Raw genomic sequence first — 19,072 nt, 5'->3', positions numbered from 1 at the left:
GGGCATGAGAGAGCATTAGCTGAGGCACTCAAAAGATACTTCCTGGATGGATGGATGATGGATGGATAGATCGATGGATGGATGATGGAGCCAACAAGCCAGGGAACAGGAGCTGGGAGATAAAACTAGTTCAGGGAGGAAAGTAAGAGACGTACAAGGCCAAGGGCTCAGCGTGAGGGGAAGTCGGGTCAGGTTGCGGGGGGTGTGGCCTCTCTCATCAAGTCACAGCCACAGGGCTGCAAGGTGCAGCCCGCCAGCCTTTGTCCGACCTTCACGCGACTCTGAGATGAGAGCTGTGCTGCACCGACCCCCTGCCCCACCCCATGAGCACCCCGTCACTTCCTAGGACTCTCTCTTCAGGGCCAGCTTGGTCTCTGCTCACAGGTGAACAGACCCGCTGCCCCTCTGAGCAGGCGCAGGCCCGCCGCAACCCCTCCTGGCACCTGCCCCCCAGCAGCATGCTCCCCTCTCCACCGGCCAGGTGCCTCGAGCATCGACACACAGTCAAGGTGTGGGTTTGAATCTGAATGGGGCAGGAGACCCCTTGGGGTACACCCCATTTCACTGATGAGGACAGGAAACCCGTAGGTCACCGACTGCCTGTGCGCACAGCCGGCTGGTAGCCGGTCGCCCTGAGAAGCACGCACAGTTGGTTGACTTAGGAGTCAAGGGAGTCAGACTCGACAGGAAGGGTTTTCTCCAGAAGGGACGCCTGGAATGTCCCTGGTCGGCTCCTGTCAGGCAGCGCGCTCTGTCCTGTGTTGACGCTTACCAGACGCATCGCCCACGACAGGCCCCGAGGAAGATGATGCACTTGGATTTGGTGCCTCTGCTAATCGCCGACAGCCACAGTCACGTGCTGACCACAGCGCCAAAGACAGCCCAGGACTCGTGGGCCAAGCGGGCTGCCAGCCCAGTCGCGAGTTGTTCCCTGCTAAATGGCATGGAAAGAGGCGCCCCCTCCGAGTCCTCTGCCTGCGCAGCTGTGGGCTGTCCTCCCCCTCCTCCCCCTCCTCCCCCTCCCGCCGTGGCCCCACGTCCAGCTACACTCAGCTGAACGACTGGAAGAGGAAGAGGCAGACCTGCGAAAGGGTCCTCGGTCCTCGTTAAGTCCTGAAGCCTGCCGTTTACAGCGGCGGTTTGGAACCGCCCGGGGCCCTCCCCACAGGTCTCCACCGGAGGTCTGCACAGGGCGCACATGCGACAGATTGGACGAAACGTTCCTTTGGCAAGCCAGCTCTGAAACCCACGGCACGAGCGGAGTGCCCGCGGCTACGCGCCACTGGCCCGCCGTTCCTAGGGGCGCAGGGCGCATGCGTGTTGGCGCCCCTCCCCAGGACGAGGCGCAGGGCTGGGCCAGACCTCGGACGTCTCGGAAGGCTGGCACTGTCCAGGCCGGGGGACCTCAGAAAGGCGAGCTTAGGGTCCATCATCTCTAACACAGGTGCGAGGGGGAGAATTTTACGCGATCTGGGACACTCATTGGACAGGTCTGTTAACGACATAAAATACCCTCGAGAAGAAGTATTTCATCAGTGACTTCTGAAGAAAGGATATTACAAGAGTCGGAGAAACATCCCAAAGGCCCTATACAATCACGACCCCAAGGGCCAACGAGGAGGAGGGGTGGCCCAGGCGAGGGCGGGGGTGGGCTCAGCTGCCCTTCCATCCCCGCCCCTGCCTCCCCTGGGCGCACAAGGCAGGCCTTGTTCCCTGCCCTGGGACAGCCCCACGGGGCCTTCGCACTGTGAAAATCACAGGGCGGCCAGAGGAAAGGGCACGTCGCCCGCCCTCCTGAGCAGGCCTGAGGTCTCTGTGTTTAGATAGAACCAGAAGTAAAAAATAAAAGAATCGACTTGTAGCTCGCTCTTGGCTAGCCGTCTTTTAAGAGGAAGGAGAATTTAAGCTCCTGTGTTTCCAGCCGGCAGGGAGGCTGACTAGGTGGGCGGGGGCAGCCCCTGGAAGTGGTGGTGCAGGTCCCAGAAGGCAAGGGAGGGTTTTAGCACTGTCATTGAGAGTGTGACTTGGGGATGGACTTGCGAGAGGTCCCTACGCACAGAAGGCAGCGACAAGGTGGTAGCCGGGAGGTCATCAGTCCACCTCTCAGGATAGAGCCCCAGGCCAGCGGGGGACTTTGGGACAGGGGACATCTGTGCCGTGCAGGAAGGCACTGCTGATCAGGACCCCCTATGAAAGAGAAGAGCCCAGACCGGCTCCTGGAGCGCAGGGAGAGGGGCCTGGGAGCAGGGACAGCGGCCAGGTGCCGGACGGAAAATCCGGTCTGGACCGGAGGAGGCCAGGGGATGCTTCGAGCAGGACCGGCATCGGGAGTGACCCCAGACAAGCCCGGTGGAGCCACAACCAGGGCCTGCACCTGGAGTCAGAGCTCCCGACCTTACTCCGCTGGTCACCGGCTGTGGGACCCACCTCCTTACAGCTTGGGGCTCAATTTCTGCATCTGAAAAATTGGGGTGGTGATTCTTTCCCCTGGGGTCACTGTGAGAAGGGAGTGAGCCGGGCACATAGTAGGTGCTCAGTAAATGCTTGATGAGCCTGGATGAGCCTGCGTTGAACATTTATGGACTGGGAGGGTCCAGGTGGTCTCCCCAGGGCATTTCGGTCTGTTACCCTTAACAGCATGTCCGAAAGTCTCACAAAGGTTAAGGTCCTTGAAAGACAAGATTCCCCAGGAAAACGGATGGAAGAGATGGACTAGAAATTTGGCCTCAGATCTATAAAACATTATGGGAAGTACGCTCAGGAAGGGCGTGGCAGGCTGAAACACACACACACACGCACACACACGTGCGCGTGCACACACACACACTCGCACACACGCACGCACACACACCCGCGAAGACTTGTCTGTGTCCCGATCCCCAGAACCTGTGATGTCACCTTATTTACTTAGAAAAAGGGTCTTTGCAGGTGCGATCACATTAGGATCGCAGGATGAGGGGGTCATCCTCGATTAGACGGCCGACCGGAAACGCCGCAGCGAGCGTCCTTTACGTAAGAAAAACGCGCAGGGGCGTGTCCGGCAGGCCCACGGGGGACGAGGCCCTGCGACGGCAGAGGCGGGGACCGTCTGTGCCATTCTCTGCAGCGGTGACGTAGAGGGGAACACGGCTTCATCTCCGGGGCCGCCTCCCGCCGCCACCTCCCAGGTGCACGGCAGCCCCCGCATGGCTTCGCTGATCACGCCGCGACCCGCACCGCGTGGTGAGCCAGAGGCGACCGCGAGGGGCGCCCGCAACGAGGACGCGCCCGCGGCCTCGCGCGCACTCCCGCTGCCTGCTCGTGAGTTGGAGCTCCTGGCTGCGGCCGCTCACGGCCCCTGGGGGCAGAGAGCTCGAAGCAAAAGGCGACGTCCCTCCTCCATCCAGACTGCCAGAAGTCAGAGGTCGGAGGGATCTGGTGTGACAGCCGCAGGAGAACGAGACGTGGCCTGTCCGCCCCACGTCAGACGGGGAGGCCAGGGAGGGAGGCGACAGTGCAGGCCCACGGGGGCCCCCGCCTCCCCCTGCAGCCTGAGTCCCGTCCCCTCTCGGTGGGCGTACTTCGGGGGGGGGGGGCCTCTCTGCCTCTGTCCTATTTGTCCCCACTGACAGACGGTGCCCCTAGGGGAGTGAACTCCCCAGTCTCCCTGCCCTTGACTTTGGGAGAAGCCTTGAGGCAGAACACCGGAGGACGACAGGGCCCACCTACACGGCCTACCTGAACCCACAGGTGGGCCGAGAGGGCTCGCCTGCCACTCCCTCACCGGCCGCCCGCCCGCGCGTGGGCCCGCACGCCGGCCTCGCTCTGCGCGGGCGCCAGGCCCCTGGCGAACGGCTGGGAAAGAAGTCGGCTTTCGGAAAGAGCGATGATTTTAAAGCTATAAGTGAAGGTTCACAGCTGTCGGGGTCCAGCGTGGGAAAGGAGCCCACCTGGGGACGAAGCTAACGGGGATGGTCAGAGAGCGAGGGACCGGGCCCATACTGTCTGTGAGCCGGGGTCCAGCCACGCCTGAGGCCGCTGGAGTCAATGGCTTGCCCTTCTCCTTACTGAGTTTGGGGTTTTGGTCACCCGAAGCCCCATGTTCTGGAAGCGTCCTGGGTACCATTCCCCTCGCTCACCTCCGCAAGCGTGGGGCAGACCCTGGGCCGGAACTCAGCCTTGGTCTGATCGTTTTCCTCACCCCCTGGTCTGAGCCGGGCTGAGAAAAGAGATGCTGAGACAGTGGCCCCGGCCTGTGCCCGAGGCAGACACCCCGCCATCTCAGCTTCCCCCACTGTCGCCGCGGGACTGCCAGTGACGCCCGTCTACTCCGCGTCTACGCCCGTCTACTCCACGTCTCTTTTACTCTAAGGAAATACAGCGCTGATTAAACACCCAGGACCAAGCACAATGTGTCCTGATGTGCCAGTCTTTCTTGCGAGCAGAGACCCGGGCTCCTGGGTTTCTAACCGGAACCACTGCACCCAGACTCTCCAGCAGAGTCTGCCTCTGGGGACCAGGCTGGTGGCATCAACCTTGCGTCAGGGACGGTTTGTGCCAAGCCAGCGGAGACTCTCACGTGCCAATGAAGGGACCCCTCTTGCTGGCTGGGAGGCTGGGCTCACCCTGCAGGGGACAGGAGGGGAGTTTGCCCCCAGAGGGAACACGGTGTCAAGGACATGTCCCTTAAAACACCCTAGGTGGGGGAATCCTTCCTGGCCATCTGGACCAGTCAAGGTGGCCACCTCTGCACGAGGCCACCAGAGGGACAGTGAGCCTGAGCTCACTGCCCAGCCCGGCTCCAGCCCTGGTCCAGTCGTGCCCACCTCCTCGGCGCCCAGCACCCCGTCCTCCTGGGTGGGTAACAGCTGCCCTCGATGGCGCACACAGCTCTTCGGGGCTGTCTCCTGCTTCCCGGATCTCCCTCCGCAAAGCCGGTCACGGACCGGCACAGGCTCGCAGCCCCTTCCGGTTCTAACGCTGCTGGTGGAGGCCTCCGAGGTGGGTAGGAGCTGGAACTTCTCTGCGCAGCTAAGGCCCCGAGGGCAGTGACCAGATCACCTGATTACTCCATCTCCGGGAAGGCTCCCACAGGTGTTCATTAACACTTGTCGCCTGGCTCAGCCTGAAGGGGCTGCTTCGGTTTGGGGATCCTAACCACAAGGCCTGCCCCGGGGCAGGGGCGTGGAGCAGCCTCCTCCCACTCAGGGGACGGACAGCCAGGGGGACCTCAGAGGGAAGCCCCAAAGCAAAGTGGATCTCGGCACGAAGCGCCCTCGGAGCTTCCCTCGGGGGCTCCCTGTCCTCTGCAACTCACCCGGGGCTGGGCCCCACCTGGCCCGTTTCTCACCCAGAGGAGAGGGGGGCCCCGGCCTCCTGTGCAGCCCAAACCCAGGCTGAACTCATCACGTGCTCTGCAGCATTTCATGCCACGGTTGATGCCGACTGCTCACTGTGCCTCACCCACCGGGCCGGCGGCTGCTGGCATCTCCCGGCTCGGCGGGGAGCAGTCAGGGCTGGTCTGCCCCCCCTGCTGCCCGGCCCGGGGGCACAGGACCTGGGGGAGGCCCGTGGAGAGGACCACACGCCCCGGGATCTACGTCACCTGTCAGGCTCGGCCCGCGGCAGCCGGACTGTGGACACTTGCTGTTTGTTCTCTGGCGAGAGAGGAGGAGAAATCAATGTTGAGTCTTACGGCGTCTCTGTATCTCAAAACAAAACCGTGGAAAACAAAACAGAAACCAAAGCACCCCGCCTCTGCTCTCCGGCCCCAGCTGGTCTGGATCCGGCTGGCGTACTGGGGACAGTGAGATCAGAGTCACCAGGGCCACCCCGGAGAGAGCCCCAGCGGTGACCCCGGCCTCGTCATCCCTGCTGCAGTTTGGGGCTGAGGTCCCCCTCCCCACTGTGGCCCCCGCATTCCTGGGGCTGCCCCGCCGCCTGGTGCCCACCGCGCCTCCCTCCCCCAGCGCAGGCCTGCGCGGTGCTGGCGTGGGCGGTCCAGGCGCAGAACCCTTGGCGGCTCAGTGCTCTGAGCGGCCACCATCAGCCACAGGCGGAACCTCCCAGCCGCCTGGGCATGAGAGCTCTCAGCAACGAGTTCAACGGTCAATCAGCAACCGAGTCCAACGGTCAAGGTCAGGAGGGCAAAGGAAGCTAACCGCAAGCCCTGGGGCCCAGGTCAAAGGTCAGGCGAAGGTGAGTGCAGGGTCATGGCCGCCCATCGGGCGCCACGGCCGATCTGGTCCTTCTAAAGGAGGTTCGCCCCGATCTTCAGTCACCACGTGGTCAGATGTCACTGCGCCGTGTCAGGGTGCTGCCGAGGGCCTCTCTCTGGCCAGTGAAGGACCAGTGTCCCACCTCCTGAGGGGGAGGCTGAGGAGAGCGGTCAGCCTGCTGCCTCCCGGGGGTGGGGTGGGGAGGATGTGTGCTCTCGGCACCCGGAGATTAGGAGCCTGAGCCACTGGGAGTTTAGGGGCCACTCAGGGGCGGCCAGAAGTCACCCTGCTGTCTGGAGACGCCTGGGCCCATCGCGCGCAGTGACCTCTCCCAGTGGGCGTCCCTCCCCCTGACAGATGCTCTGCCACCCTTGTGAGACTGATTCCAAGGACTGAATTTTTCTCCATTACTCCTTTATTAACCCCAGGTCGGGAGGGGGAGGTGGGCGGGGACGGGAGAGCCTTCCTGCCGTCTTCATTTCCTCTCTCCCCGCACCCCAATAAACCCGGTGACATTTGCAGAGTGTGTTTCCGCCAGCCCCCGTAATCCCTTCAGAATATTAAGGCTGCATTACTTTATCTTTGGTTACATTAACTTCCATTTTCCTTATGAGTTCATATTTGGCTAAAAATTAATATAGCGAAGTTGAAAAGAATCTTACGAGAGGAAAAAGACTAATTTCATCTCCGGGTGCTCAGATCCCCGAGTACACCGGGGTTAATGTAATTAACCGGCGATCCGAGCCCGGGCTGTGTACACACACTGACTCTCCCCGCTGGAAACGAGATTAGATTTTATTACTCTATATATCCCGGTTATCTCTGCCGAGCCGGCTCGGTGCTGCCATGAACACGCAGAACCATCTGGTACTGAGCCCGCGCAGTTTATTTAAGGATTTAATTAAATGCTCTAAATGGAGAGGTTCTCCGAATTAACATTTTAAATGTGACTTATTGCAGGTCTAATACTGCCGTAGCGCCAGCCTGGGACACTCCATCCCAGAGTTGTTGACGTTCAAATTGAATTCATTTGGGTGGCTCCGGGGGGACCCATTAATTAATCTAAACAACTAATGCAGGTCAGTTCTGACTTCTGATGAAGATTATTTACTGAGACAATTTGCAATGAATAAAGAGTCACAGTAGGCAAATGCTTAATTGAATTCAAAAAAAAAAAAAGTCTCATTGTGTTTAATATCGAGGATGCATCGTGTGTGAGTAAGCTTTGAAATACCATGAAAGGGGCGATCGCTTCAATCTTCTTAGCTCTGCGCTAATAACAAAGCAAATGGGTAATTACATTTTCCTGGGTAATTTGCTGCTCGCAAAAGGACAACAGGTCTGGCTGGCTAATCGCTTCCTCGGAGAGAAATTTCTAAACGTGCAAACTTTGCCCTTGGAGGGTAGCGGCCTCACTGGCTGCCCAAAGGCAAACGCGTCCACCAGGAGGGGCCCGGGCTGTCCACGGCTGGAGCCTCGCCCTCCAGCTGCCAGGGACTGGCCTGGCTGGAAAAGCCCTCCCCGACCCCCAGGGAAGTCCCGAAGTAGCCGCCACCTTCCTGCCAGACTCACAGGTGTCTCTTATGAACCTGGCTGAACTAAGTGCGGATGAGCTTGTCTGACCTTTGGTTTACAACTTCCGGGGCAACACGAGTCAGACCTTTGCTTCGAGGAGAATGAAAGGTCTAAAAATGAAAACTTCTTCTCTGCAGAGCCCAGTGCGGCCTGGGGCCCCACCTCCGCCTCGCCAGCCCCGGCCCAGGCTTCTAATGTCCCTGTCCCAGCGACCAGCGAACCGTGACCTCCAACCTGTCCACGCTTCAAGGCCCGGAGCAGCCCATGTTTTGTGCGGCATCTCAAAGGCACTGTGGCTCGCTGTGTCCTCTCCCCACACTGGCCGCTGGCCTTCCCCGGCTTCTCAGACCGCGGCCCAGGATCCGCCTTCAGCATGACCCCCAGGGGACCGTGTGCCTGTCCAGGCTGAGGCCACCGACCCACGGCACTTCTTCAGAGGGGTGATTACGCTGCCTCATTGAATGAACGAGCTTCTCTTCTCCCTGGTCCACCCGGGGTCGGCGCCCCGGGAGCTGGGCGCAGGGCTGGGGAGAGCCAACCGCAATGACGACGGCGGCTGATGGGTTCTCCCCGAACCTCTCTTCCCCTTGGGCCGGGGGGCAGTTCCGGAGGCTGGCCCTATTGCACTGGGCACCACAGAGGCCCAACCCTGGCATGGTCGCGGAGTGACTGCCCCCACCGTGACCCCCTCAGAGCCCGGGGCCTGGGGACACTCAGTAAATGTCTGTCGGATCGAAGGAGTGGCCGTTAGCGTGTGTGTGTGTGGGGGGGGGTCCTTCACATCACATCGCGATGGACGCGAGTGGCTCCCATGGGAGCCAGGTCTAGGCGACAGCCTGTCCTCAAGAGAGGGTACTTGGCTCCTGCCTGAGGGTCACTTATAAACAGGAGTTCTGCCCTATCTTTGCACCGTGTTAGAAATCTGAAACGATTTCAAAATAAAAAGTATGCCTAACGCCAAAGACGTGATCCGTGAAAGAAATCACTGATAAGCTGGACTTCGTGAAAACTGAAGAGTTCTGCTGCAGGAAAGGCAATGTCCACGGAGGGACCGCACGAGCCACAGACCGGGCGGGGGTATCCGCGAAACACGCACCTGCCGAAGGACTGTTGGGCGAAACACACGGAGGACTCTCCGGTTCAGCAGTGAGAAAACAATCGACGTAATTAAAGCCCGGGCCCAGGGCCTGGACAGGCGCCCTGTCAAACAAGACACACGGATGGCCAGGAACACGTGAACAGGGTCCAAGGTCATACGTCAGCAGGGAAATGACACTTGACACACCGCTATCCCACGACGGGCCTATGAGATGGGCCCAAATCCAAAACTCCGCCGCCACCGAGTGCTGGCGAGGACGCGGAGCCGGCGAGGACGCGGAGCGGCGGGAGCGGAGGAGACGCAGACCTCAGACCGCAGACCGCAGGCCGCAGGCCGCAGACGGCACGGCCACCGCGGAGGCCCCCGCGCAGACGGCAGCCGGCGAGGCGCCTTCTCACCAAGCCCACCGCGCGCGCCCTGTGGGATCCGGCCACCCCGCGCCTCCGCGCTCCCCCGGAGCGGGAGGAGGGCACGCACGTGCACCCAAAAACCCGCACGCGGGGGGTTACGGCACTTCCGTCCGCAACGGCCCGGACCGCGCCGGCCCTTGATCGGTGATGGAGAAACGGGCTGCGGCACGTTCGGGCGACGGAAGCTCGTTCAGCGCTAAAACGGAACTCGCTATCCGCTATCTGGGGCGAACAGACGCAGGGGAAACTTACACTCGGGTTACCGGGCAGAGGGCCCCCCCCCATCCCCCCCACCCCCCGCAGGGCCCGAGCCAGCCTGTAGCGACAGTAATCAGGGCCATCAGGGCCTGCGGCGGGGGAAGGTGGGGGCGGGAGCTGTTCTAGATGGGCATTCCTCAGCCGGGGGTGAGAGGAAGACAGTTTTGGTCGTGATGACTGACGGGGTGGGGACCAGGGAGGCTGCGTCACCCTACGACGTACAGGGCTGTCAGTCCCCACAACGCGGAACGATCCGGCCCCAAGTGCCTGTCGACAAGGTCAGAGCGGAGAACTCCTGCCCTCGGGGGTCACACGGGCGTCTGCACTCACGTCACCATCGATTCTTGGTCCCCAGGGTTCGAGTGTGTCCCCCGACCCGTGGTCTTTGGGGAACGCCTTCTCGGCGGTGGTGGCTGGGATGGGGACGGCGGTAAGAAAGGCCCTGGCGGGGCTCTGGGAATCGTCGACAAGTCCAAAGGCTCGTCGAAGAAGAGCTGGAAGGGACGGGAAGGCTGAGGCGGACCTGGAGAGGAGACCACGTGGGCCGCCTGGCGCCCACGGCTCCGTCCCTCACAGAGGTTTCCACGGCATCGGCCGCTTCCGTGCACAGGTGTATGGACCCAAAACATAATCACAGAGGGGAAAACGGAGCGGAAATATCACCATGAGAGACGGATCTGAGCTCCGCCACGGGGGTCCCGCTGGCAGGCCCACAAGAGCTCTGTCTACCCCTACAGGCTAAGACCCCGGCTCCTGTCCCTGTCCCCGAGGGGCCAGCAGGCCACCCGCCCGGCTGCGGGGAGGGGGAACAGCCCACAGGACCAGTTTCTCCTGCGACAGCCCCGTTCTAGTGCGTTAAAAGGAAGCATCACATGCACTTCTATTTTACGACATTTATCTCCCTGCCAACCTTCAAAATGCCAAAGGCTGCCACCTGCCCCAGGGGAAGTCATTCGCCTCTCACCCAAATGTCACAGAGAAACTCACTGCCAACCCCACTGACGCGTTGGCTTCTCCCCCTGAGCAGTGACTCGAAGGCCCGGGGAAGGCGTCAGAGACAAAGGGACTCACCTCTGCCTCTCTCCGTGCCCCCCGCACCCCGCTTTCTTTGGGATTAAAATCACAAGCTGCCACTTCCGTATCCTGAAAGAGACGTGGACGATAATTTATTTGCAGATAAAGCTGAACTGGAATACATTCACATTATAAAATTGCATGCACCCACTAAAAGAAGAAAAGCACGTGTATTAAAGACTATTTTTTTTAAATGGAGAAAACGCTCGCATCATGATGTTAGCCGAGGAAAGTAGAGTACAGTACAATCTCAAGTTTGTAAAAATAAAATAGGAATGGAACCAAAAAAAAAAAAATGCAGAGAAATATTCTTTTATCTCCTGGCAGAAAAAGTACAGGTAATATGTTTACTTCTTTGTATTGTTCTATAGTTTCCAATTTTTCTTCATGAGTCCCTGTTACCTGGATACTATGTAATTAACAGTTTGTTTTTAAAAGGAAGCTTAAGTCCTCTCTCTTCAGTCTCAGGGGGATGATGCTCTGGTGTTACCACAAGAAGAACCCACCTCAGGAGCCAACGGCACCGCTCCCCTAATACCACAAAGGGCCTCCTGAAAATTAGCCCGCGGAGGACATCTGCAGGGGACTTCCTTCTGGTGCTGGGAGTGGGCAGAAGGGCACCACTCGGGAGAAATCAGCATAGCTCATTGGCACAAGGCAAGAGTCACAAGAGAAGTACTTTAATGCCACAGACACATCCGACCACAGAATGAGAGCCCCCACCCCAACCATTTTCATACCTACAGAAACTTCCAGAACCTAGCTGGCCCCGAAAGATGCTCCCCAGGCCCAGAGCATGTCTCAAATCTGATACGGAACTCAGCGAGCGGGGGCAACATGGCTGTGCAGGTTATGGACGGGGCTTCCCATTCTCGGGGTGCCCCTGGGACAGCAGCGCCCTTCCCCGCAGCAGAGTGGGGCGGGGCGTCCAGCCACTGGGAGCTGGGCAGGTGAGACTGCCCAGGTCAGGGAAAAAAGCAGGTCTGCCACGGGCCACCGCTCTGCTGTCCCAGGTCCCGGCCCGTGGATGCAGTGAGTCTGGCTGCGGTTTGCCCATCACCCTCGTCGCTTTGCACACCTCAGAGCGCTGGGGAGCGGGCAGGTGGGCGGAAGGGTGAAATCCAAGACTCCGTGTCCAGCTGCATTCATTCCACACCTGTGTGCCGGGCACCCGCGCCTGTGACGGAGGACACACCGGCCACTGTGCAGGGCGCAGGTGCCCGGCTGTCGGCTTTCTTTAACACAGTGCTTCTCACCCCGGACCGGCCCCAGCATCCGTGGGGGTCGGAGGGGGGGTGCTCGTTAAAACACAGGTGGCTGAGCCCGCCTCCAGTTTCTGATTCAGCTAGCCTGGAGTTGGGGGGACATCCCCCCAAAGTTGCATATGTAGCAAGTCCCCAGGCTGCTACGGCCATCGATCAGAAGACCCACTTGGAGAACCACCGAAGAAACAACAGGAAGGCAGCGAGGCCGAAACCCAGCAGCTCCTGGTCCCCAGGAAAATGGACAGAGCACCGACCCGGACCCCAGGGCACCGGCCCGGCGGCCCGCTGGGATACGGAGCTGGCGCAGCGCCCGCGGGGGGCAGACCCCTCCTGCGGGGACTCTGTCTTAGATGAAGGGGCGGGGCCTGTGTGAGGTGGAGTCTGCTCACCCGCCGGCCCCCCAGCAGCCCGGCCGCCTGACCCTCATCGGCATTCATGCTGCCCGCGCACACCTGCAGGTTTTGAGAGTCTGCCGAGGTCCAGAGCTTGGGGACTTCGCTCGGGGAGTTGATCAGAGCGAAGCCTGTGTAGGTAGAAGGCGGCAGGGGAGGCGGCGGGATCCGTGAAGATTCGTGAATTATTCACACATCCCTCTCTCTCTACCAGAACAAAAGCTCGCCTTCCGCCCGGCAATGCTGATCGACACCCTTAGATTTTTTTTTTCGTCCCTTTTCAAAGGAGGGAGAAGGTGAAATAGAATCCGTAATTAAGAAATTAAGCCATCTCTTCCTAAATGTTCAGTTCTGCAGTTAGCGCCTCCGGAGGGGGCGGGGGAGGGGAGAGTCCAACCATCGCAGGAGAACGATTTTCATCATCCACAAAATCCGATGCCCAAAATAGCCCCATTGTTGCCCTGGCAACTCGCATTTGCTCCCCCCCTCCTCCCTCCCCCGCCCCCCCCAGCCTTTGCATATTGCTGTATATTTCTATCATCTCTTTCCAGGCACAGTTCATAAACAGGACGGCGTAATAAAGAACGTTATCGCCGATGACTTAGAGCCCAGCTGCGCCCAGCGAGATAGGAAGTAGCAAGCAAATACAATTTCATGCAGCGAGGGTGACAGATTGATCGGGTGCCCTTCAAACGTGATGCCACTTCTGTGAGTCGGTCCAAATTCAGAAATAAAGTTGGTCTCGCCCTTTTCCTGGATGAGACAGACAATGCGGGCTCCGACAGTGCCCGGGGGTCTCATTAGGGCTGGAATACTCCTGCCCGGAGCCGGGATTATTACGCCAGCCAGCAGCCTCCTCAGCTCCTCGCCCCCCTCCCCGCCTCGCTCCCTCCTCAAAGGGCCAGCGGGACCAGGGCCTTGTTGAATTAATTACCCTCTCCTGCTCGGATTACAGAGTCCCCAGTGCTGGGGGCGGCAGGGGGTGGGCCAGGGCTGCGGCAGATAAAGATCGGCAGATAAAGATCGAGGAAGATTTTTCATATTCGCACCTACAGCCTCCAGTTTGGGGGTGGCCCACTTGGAGGTGTGCCAGGAGAGAGCCACTTCTGTTCTGTCAGTTTTCTTTGAGGCCTGGGAGTTGGGGACCTGCCTCTCTCTGCCCCTCACCAGGCAGGACTGTCGTGGAGGATGAATGGGGTCCCCTAGAGCACCAGGAAACACTTGAGAAAACAAATGAGGACAGGCTGTCAAGACGGGGGTGACGGCAGGGGTGGGGGAGAGGGGTGGGGGCCGATCGGGGCCTGCGGGTGCCAGGACCTCAGTTGACTGCTGCCTCCTGGGCCCACTCAGCACCGCTGAGCAGAAGGTCCCCACCCGGCCCTGGGGACCAGCAGAGGCCCTGACAAGGGCCGGCTTCGGGGGAGGGAGCCAGACAAAGCCCAGGCATAGGAGGAAGGGGAGGTACACAGCAGTGGGGGGGGGGGTGTGTGGCCATGCCCAGGCCCCAGGGGCTTGGCTTCCTGGGGCTGTTCCCGCTGCTGGCTGCCACACCCTCGCCTGGGCAGGTTCTCGTGCTGGGTGGGCCCAGGCGGAGGGCCTGGTTTTTTGGGCAGGTGGTCACTGGTGCCTGACGCAGGGTTGCGGGGGGCATGGTTACGACAAAAGGGGTGAATAGGGTTGGGGGGTTTACCAGTTTGTGTCCCCCTGGGCTCTTGGCTCTGTCCAGGCTGGTCCCCAAGATTCTCCCAAGAGGGAGTTTATCCACCACCTGACAGCCTCGCCAAACCTTCACTGCTGAGCTGCAGGAAGCAAGAAATTCCAGACGAAAACAATAGCTACTCTCCACCCACTCGTAGCAACACCCCCTGAGTCAGTCCGTCTCCCAGAGAGCCTGCTCCTCAAGGCCTTCTTTGAAAAATTTTTAAATATATTTTAAGTGGAGAAGAAATTTACAGACCACGTTAACCATTTTAAAGTGAACAAACATTTCGGCAGCTTTTAGTATATTCACAGTGTGTACAAACCTCTGCCTCTGTGCAGTTCCAGAACATTTTTGTCCCCTCAAAAGGAACCCAGGAACCCCTGTACCCGGTATTCCCCACTCCCCCCACCCCCCGCAGCCACCGGAAACCACCGGTCTGCTTTCTGCCTCCACGGACTTCTCCGTTCCGGATCTCCCCTAAAAAAGGAATTACGCAACATGAGGCTGGTTTCTTTGACTTCACACAATGTTTTTGAGCCTTTCCCATGTTTTATCATGTATCAGAACTTCGTTCCTTTTTCATGGCTGAATAATATTCCATCGTATGGACATACCTCCTTTTGTTTATCCGTTCATCTGCTGACACACGTGTGGGTCGTTCTCGTCTTCTGGCCATAGAGCTGCTGTGAACCCACTTGGACATGTGCTTGTTTGAATACACATCGTCCATTCTTTGGGGCGTATTTCTGGGAGGGGAGTTGCTGGGTCATATGGTAATCGTATGTTCAACGTTTGGAGAAACCCCAAAACCGCCTCCCCAGGCAGCTGCACCGTTTTACACTCCCGCCAGCCGTGAGCAAGGGTCCCGATCCCCCCACATCCCGGTCGACACTCGTCATTACCCGTCTCAATCGGAGCCATTCTAGCGGCCCTGCGGTGGCATCTCATTGTGGTTTTGACTTGCATTTCCCAACGGCGAATGACATGGAGCATCTTTTCATGTGCTCGTTGGCCCGGGTGTAAATGTGACCTTGGCTTCTTTCCTTTTCTTCTTTGCAAAGAAATGTGGTTTCTCAGTAAGAATTTTCACTCACAAGAACTATACTCTGAGCCCGGAGACACATGTGTCCTGGGACAGGGTCCCTCTGAGAGAGAGAACTTTCCGCCTCTTTCCTCAGACCTTCCTGCTCACAGAGCCAAGGGAAAAGAACTGTGGCAGACGACCCAAAGGTTTCGAAACAGATTTAGCATCAAATTCTCTGCTGTTCCAGAAACCTCTTAAATCTCCCAAGGAGGGGAGCGAGAAGGCACATCCGGGGTCTCCCACGCTGACAGGGAAGTCTGCGAGGAGAGGCTTCTTTGCTTTCTCTTTGCATACGAAAGGAAGTTAGTGACTCCTGTCTGTCTTCCTCACCTTGAACCACTGCCAAGAAAAGCAAAACGAAATCAACTTTGCATTCTGCAGACGATGAGGACAGAAAGTTGACAATCGATTTTTCTCTCTCCTAAAACCTTGCACCCTGACACCGTAAAACTTCACGACTGGCCCTGGGGTGATCAGGCCCGTAACCTATGGCAACACTAAGTGGAGGAAACTTGCGCTGAAAACTGAGGCCACGTCTCTGCCTCTCTTCCCCCCCGTGGGCCTTCGACACTGTGTTTCCGCCACCCCAGGCCAGACACCTGCTTCCTCCGTGCCATTCTCCAGCATGACCAATGCCTCTGCACGCCGACTCCCAGGGTCTCGCCAGCCTGCCCGCCGATGCAGCTTCACGGCCAGCCTTCGTCCCGGAGGAGAACCCTGGTGGGGACAGTCTGTCCCTAACGTCCTGTCTGTCATGAAGATGAGATTTTACTCCAGCCCTGTGTCAGATGGGGGGGCCTGGGGGCTGAGCCCTCTGAGAGAAGGCTGGGGCGTCAGACGGGGTGGACGTGCCGTGAGTTGGGTGGGCGGGCCACCTGGCTGCCCCCTGACCACGAGCTGGCTGTTAAAACGAGGGGGCGATGCGAGGCACGGTCACCTCCTCGCTTGTGCGGAGATCGAGCCCCTCCCCGCCACCCCCTCCGGAAAGCTCACTTCTCCTACTTCCTCGCCGCGGGCCCCGCCCAGGCGACAGAGACCTTCCTCCCGAGCTCACTTGTGCTGCCGCCTCGATGCGGGCTGAGGACCGTGCACCGAGGAGGGGAGAGGGCGCCCGGGCTCACCCCCCGGCTCCGCCTCGGGGGGCCTCCCGCGTGCCCAGCGCTGAGCCGGGTACGACAGGGACGCTGTGTGCCCGGAGGCTTGGAGGGCAACGGTGACTCGTAAGGTGCCTACTACGTGCTGGGCACCGTGAGGCGCTTCCCCTGTGTGTTCCGATTAGAAGTCCGCAAACAAGAACGAGACCGACACACGAGAGAGCCTGGAGCCTGGGACACCGGAGGCGGTGTGGAGCCGTGACGGTGTGACTGCCGTCGTGGACGTGGACCGCCTGAGAATGAGGGGCCTCGCGGGGACGGTGCTCGCGGGAAGCAGGCGCCGCCACGTGCCACGTGCCACGTGCCAGGGACGGCGCCACGCTCTTCACCACCCTGCTGAAGGCCCACGGACACCGCCGTGAGGCCTGTCGCGTGGAAGACGCCACTGGGCACAGCTTCGGTCACTTCCCCGACGTCGCAGGGACTGTAAGTGGCGGAGCCGAGGTTTGAATTCTGCGGCCTGAGTTTTCAACCATTAAATTATTCTTCCTGCTGATAGAGCGAGATGAGAAGGTGGGGAGGAGAAGGAGGAAGGAAGGAAGCCGTGGCCTGAGGGGGCCGCCGGCCGCCCCCCAGGGCTAGGTGAGGACGAGCTGGCCCCCGAGCCGTGCGTAAAGCACCTGCAAGGAACAAACAACCCCCACACGGACGGCAAAAGGAAAGGCCATTTTCATCGGCCGAGACACCATAAATCTTCCTATATTTTATGAATCTCACATTTCTTGTCCGACTTGTGCATAAAACTTCTCCGGATTTATACAAGCCAACTACATAAGTCACCCCCTTCCCAAACGGGCTCTCTATCTTGATGACCTTTTAGAGACCAAGGACTGCTTTTCTGTTGTTATCCATAATTGGAAAAGCACTGGAGATAAGAAAATTTATGGCAACGAATAATCCACCTGAGCAAAGCCATAAAGAACACCGGATGTCTAAAAGGGGGGCAGGAAGGGGAGAGGCGCTGGCGCCCCGTCGATCGAATGTCCTCCCCGCCAGCCGGGGCCTCGGCACCCACGGCACCCACGCTCCCGCACCCAAGGGCTCACGCAGGCCTGGTCCAGGCACTGACGCTGGACTGCTGGTCCAGGAGCACCCCTGCTTTCTGCGAGCGGAGGTCTGGAGACACGACCTTCCCCACCTAAGCTCACTCCCGTTTCCAAGTTGATACAGACTGTTTCAATGGAGTTGAGAGATGAGCAAGTTCAGAAGTGGGGAGGGAGGGGAGGAGGGAGACAGAGGGAGACGGGGAGACGGGGAGAGGGAGGAGAGGGAGGAGGAGAAGAAGAAGAAGAATCATCATCATCATCATCATCATCGGGGGAACATTTTCTTGTCCCCGTCAGTTCCCTGTTGGTTTACTGAGGGCCTACTATGTGCCACGTCTGTTCTATAGGCTGAAGGCACTCAGTGAACAAAATACAGAAGAATCCAGCCTGCGTGGTGTTTAGTGCCACTAGACCCGGGGTACGGCCTGATGGTTCCAGCCCCGGGGGAAGCAGAAAATGGCCCCCCTGCACCCGCCCCCTCCGCTGCTCGCTGGCCTCCCGACCAACTAGTCTACCTCCGACGCACCTTCCCCAGAGAGCTCTGTCTAAACGCACACACGAGTCCATGGCCACAGCACCCTGAACACGCCGGATCCCGTCTGATCCCGGAAGCTACGCAGCGTCGGGCCTGGTTAGTACCTGGATGGGAGGCCACCTAGGAAGACCAGGTGCTGTAGGCGTAAAAAATAAAAAAATAAAATAAAATAAAATAAAATAAACGCACACACAGCCGGGTCGCCGCCCGTGTCCGTCTTGGCATTATTCACGATGCCGCCCAAACATCTATCCACGTACGAACGGATAAACACGCTGCCGTCCACCCAGAGGAGGGAATAGCATTCGGCCTTAAAAAGGAGGGAATCTCAGCCCCCAGCTATGACGTGGGTGGGGGGCCTCGAGGACTTTACGCTACAGAAAATCAGCCAGATGCCAAAGGACAAATGTGAACCCACTGACACGAAGTCCCCAGGGGAGTCCAATTCACAGGAACAGAAAGCAGGGTGGCAGTGTGTGGGGGGGGGGCCCGGGGGAGGGGGTGGGGGAGGGGGAGGGGAAGGTTACGCCGTGGCGGTGAGGGTCGCACGGCAACGGGAACGTGCTTAATGCCGCTGAGCTGCACGCTTAAAAATGGTGAAAATGGTGATTTTCATGGCATGTGTATTTTACCACCAAAGGAATTAAAAAATGAACACCCTACATCGCGTCGGCCCCCCGCCCCACCCTGCGTCCCTGTGCCTGCCCGCTGTCACCACTGGGGTCACCGCTGGGGACCTGGGGCCACAGAGCTTCGTGTGCAGGTAGGTGGTCTTGGAGACCCTTGGAGACCTGCGGCCACAGGGACCTCGGCCGGCCCCTCCTGGGAGCCCTGGAGCGCGGCGACCATGCTGAGTTGTCCCAGCTGAGACGAGGCGGCCTGGCCTGGATCCCCCGGCGCTGGCCAGGCACGGGACGCGGCGGCCCCTGGAAGGCCAGGCTGAGGGGTGGGGCGAGGCCCTCTCTCCAGCTGAAGGCAAGTCCATGGGAAGGACTCAGCGGAGAGCTGGGGGGTCGGAGGCCACACAGCGCCCACCCTCCACACGGGTACCAGCGCCATCAGGGTGAGGACAGCCCCTCCCCAAGTCTTCCCCACCACCAAGGCTTTCTGCTGGGGCGTGAAATACAGCGAGGGGTGGGTGGTGGGTGGGAGGAAAGAGGCAGGCAGGGTGGGGAGCTGTGGGAGCCTCCCCATGCAGGCCTCACTGGCCCCCCAGGATGAGGCTCCAGACTAAAGCGCCCCCCCTGGGAGCTGGGGTGCTTCCAGACCCAGCCCATCTCG

General features: G+C 59.5%; 1 protein-coding gene, 1 long non-coding RNA gene and 1 pseudogene across 3 annotated transcripts; 2 read left to right on the top strand and 1 right to left on the bottom strand.

The window, feature by feature from the left end:
* The first annotated feature begins 4,856 nt into the window (after positions 1-4,856).
* LOC118603938 (synapsin-1-like) lies at positions 4,857-8,509 on the top strand. Its single transcript, XM_036223360.1, has 3 exons — positions 4,857-4,980; positions 5,669-6,177; positions 7,910-8,509. Exons 1-3 carry the CDS (start codon positions 4,857-4,859, stop codon positions 8,147-8,149), a joined length of 873 nt encoding a protein of 290 aa, XP_036079253.1. The 3' UTR covers positions 8,150-8,509.
* Positions 8,510-14,379: 5,870 nt separating this feature from the next.
* On the bottom strand, positions 14,380-17,445 carry LOC107510052. 2 transcript variants are annotated; one of them, XR_001596715.2, is made up of 3 exons: positions 15,656-17,445; positions 14,587-15,395; positions 14,380-14,449 (listed from the first exon to the last, which is right to left on the bottom strand). It is a non-coding gene; the product is annotated as an uncharacterized LOC107510052 (long non-coding RNA). The 2 variants fall into 2 exon arrangements; XR_001596714.2 differs by having other exon boundaries at positions 14,408-14,718; positions 14,875-15,395.
* Positions 17,446-17,817: 372 nt separating this feature from the next.
* On the top strand, positions 17,818-17,936 carry LOC118604144 (annotated as a pseudogene).
* Positions 17,937-19,072: the final 1,136 nt, after the last annotated feature.

Source organism: Rousettus aegyptiacus, unplaced genomic scaffold, assembly GCF_014176215.1.
Source record: "Rousettus aegyptiacus isolate mRouAeg1 unplaced genomic scaffold, mRouAeg1.p scaffold_m13_p_6, whole genome shotgun sequence".
NCBI classification, from domain to species: domain Eukaryota; kingdom Metazoa; phylum Chordata; class Mammalia; order Chiroptera; family Pteropodidae; genus Rousettus; species Rousettus aegyptiacus.
Note: the sequence above shows the minus strand (reverse complement) of the source record. Positions and strands in the feature narration are given on the sequence as shown.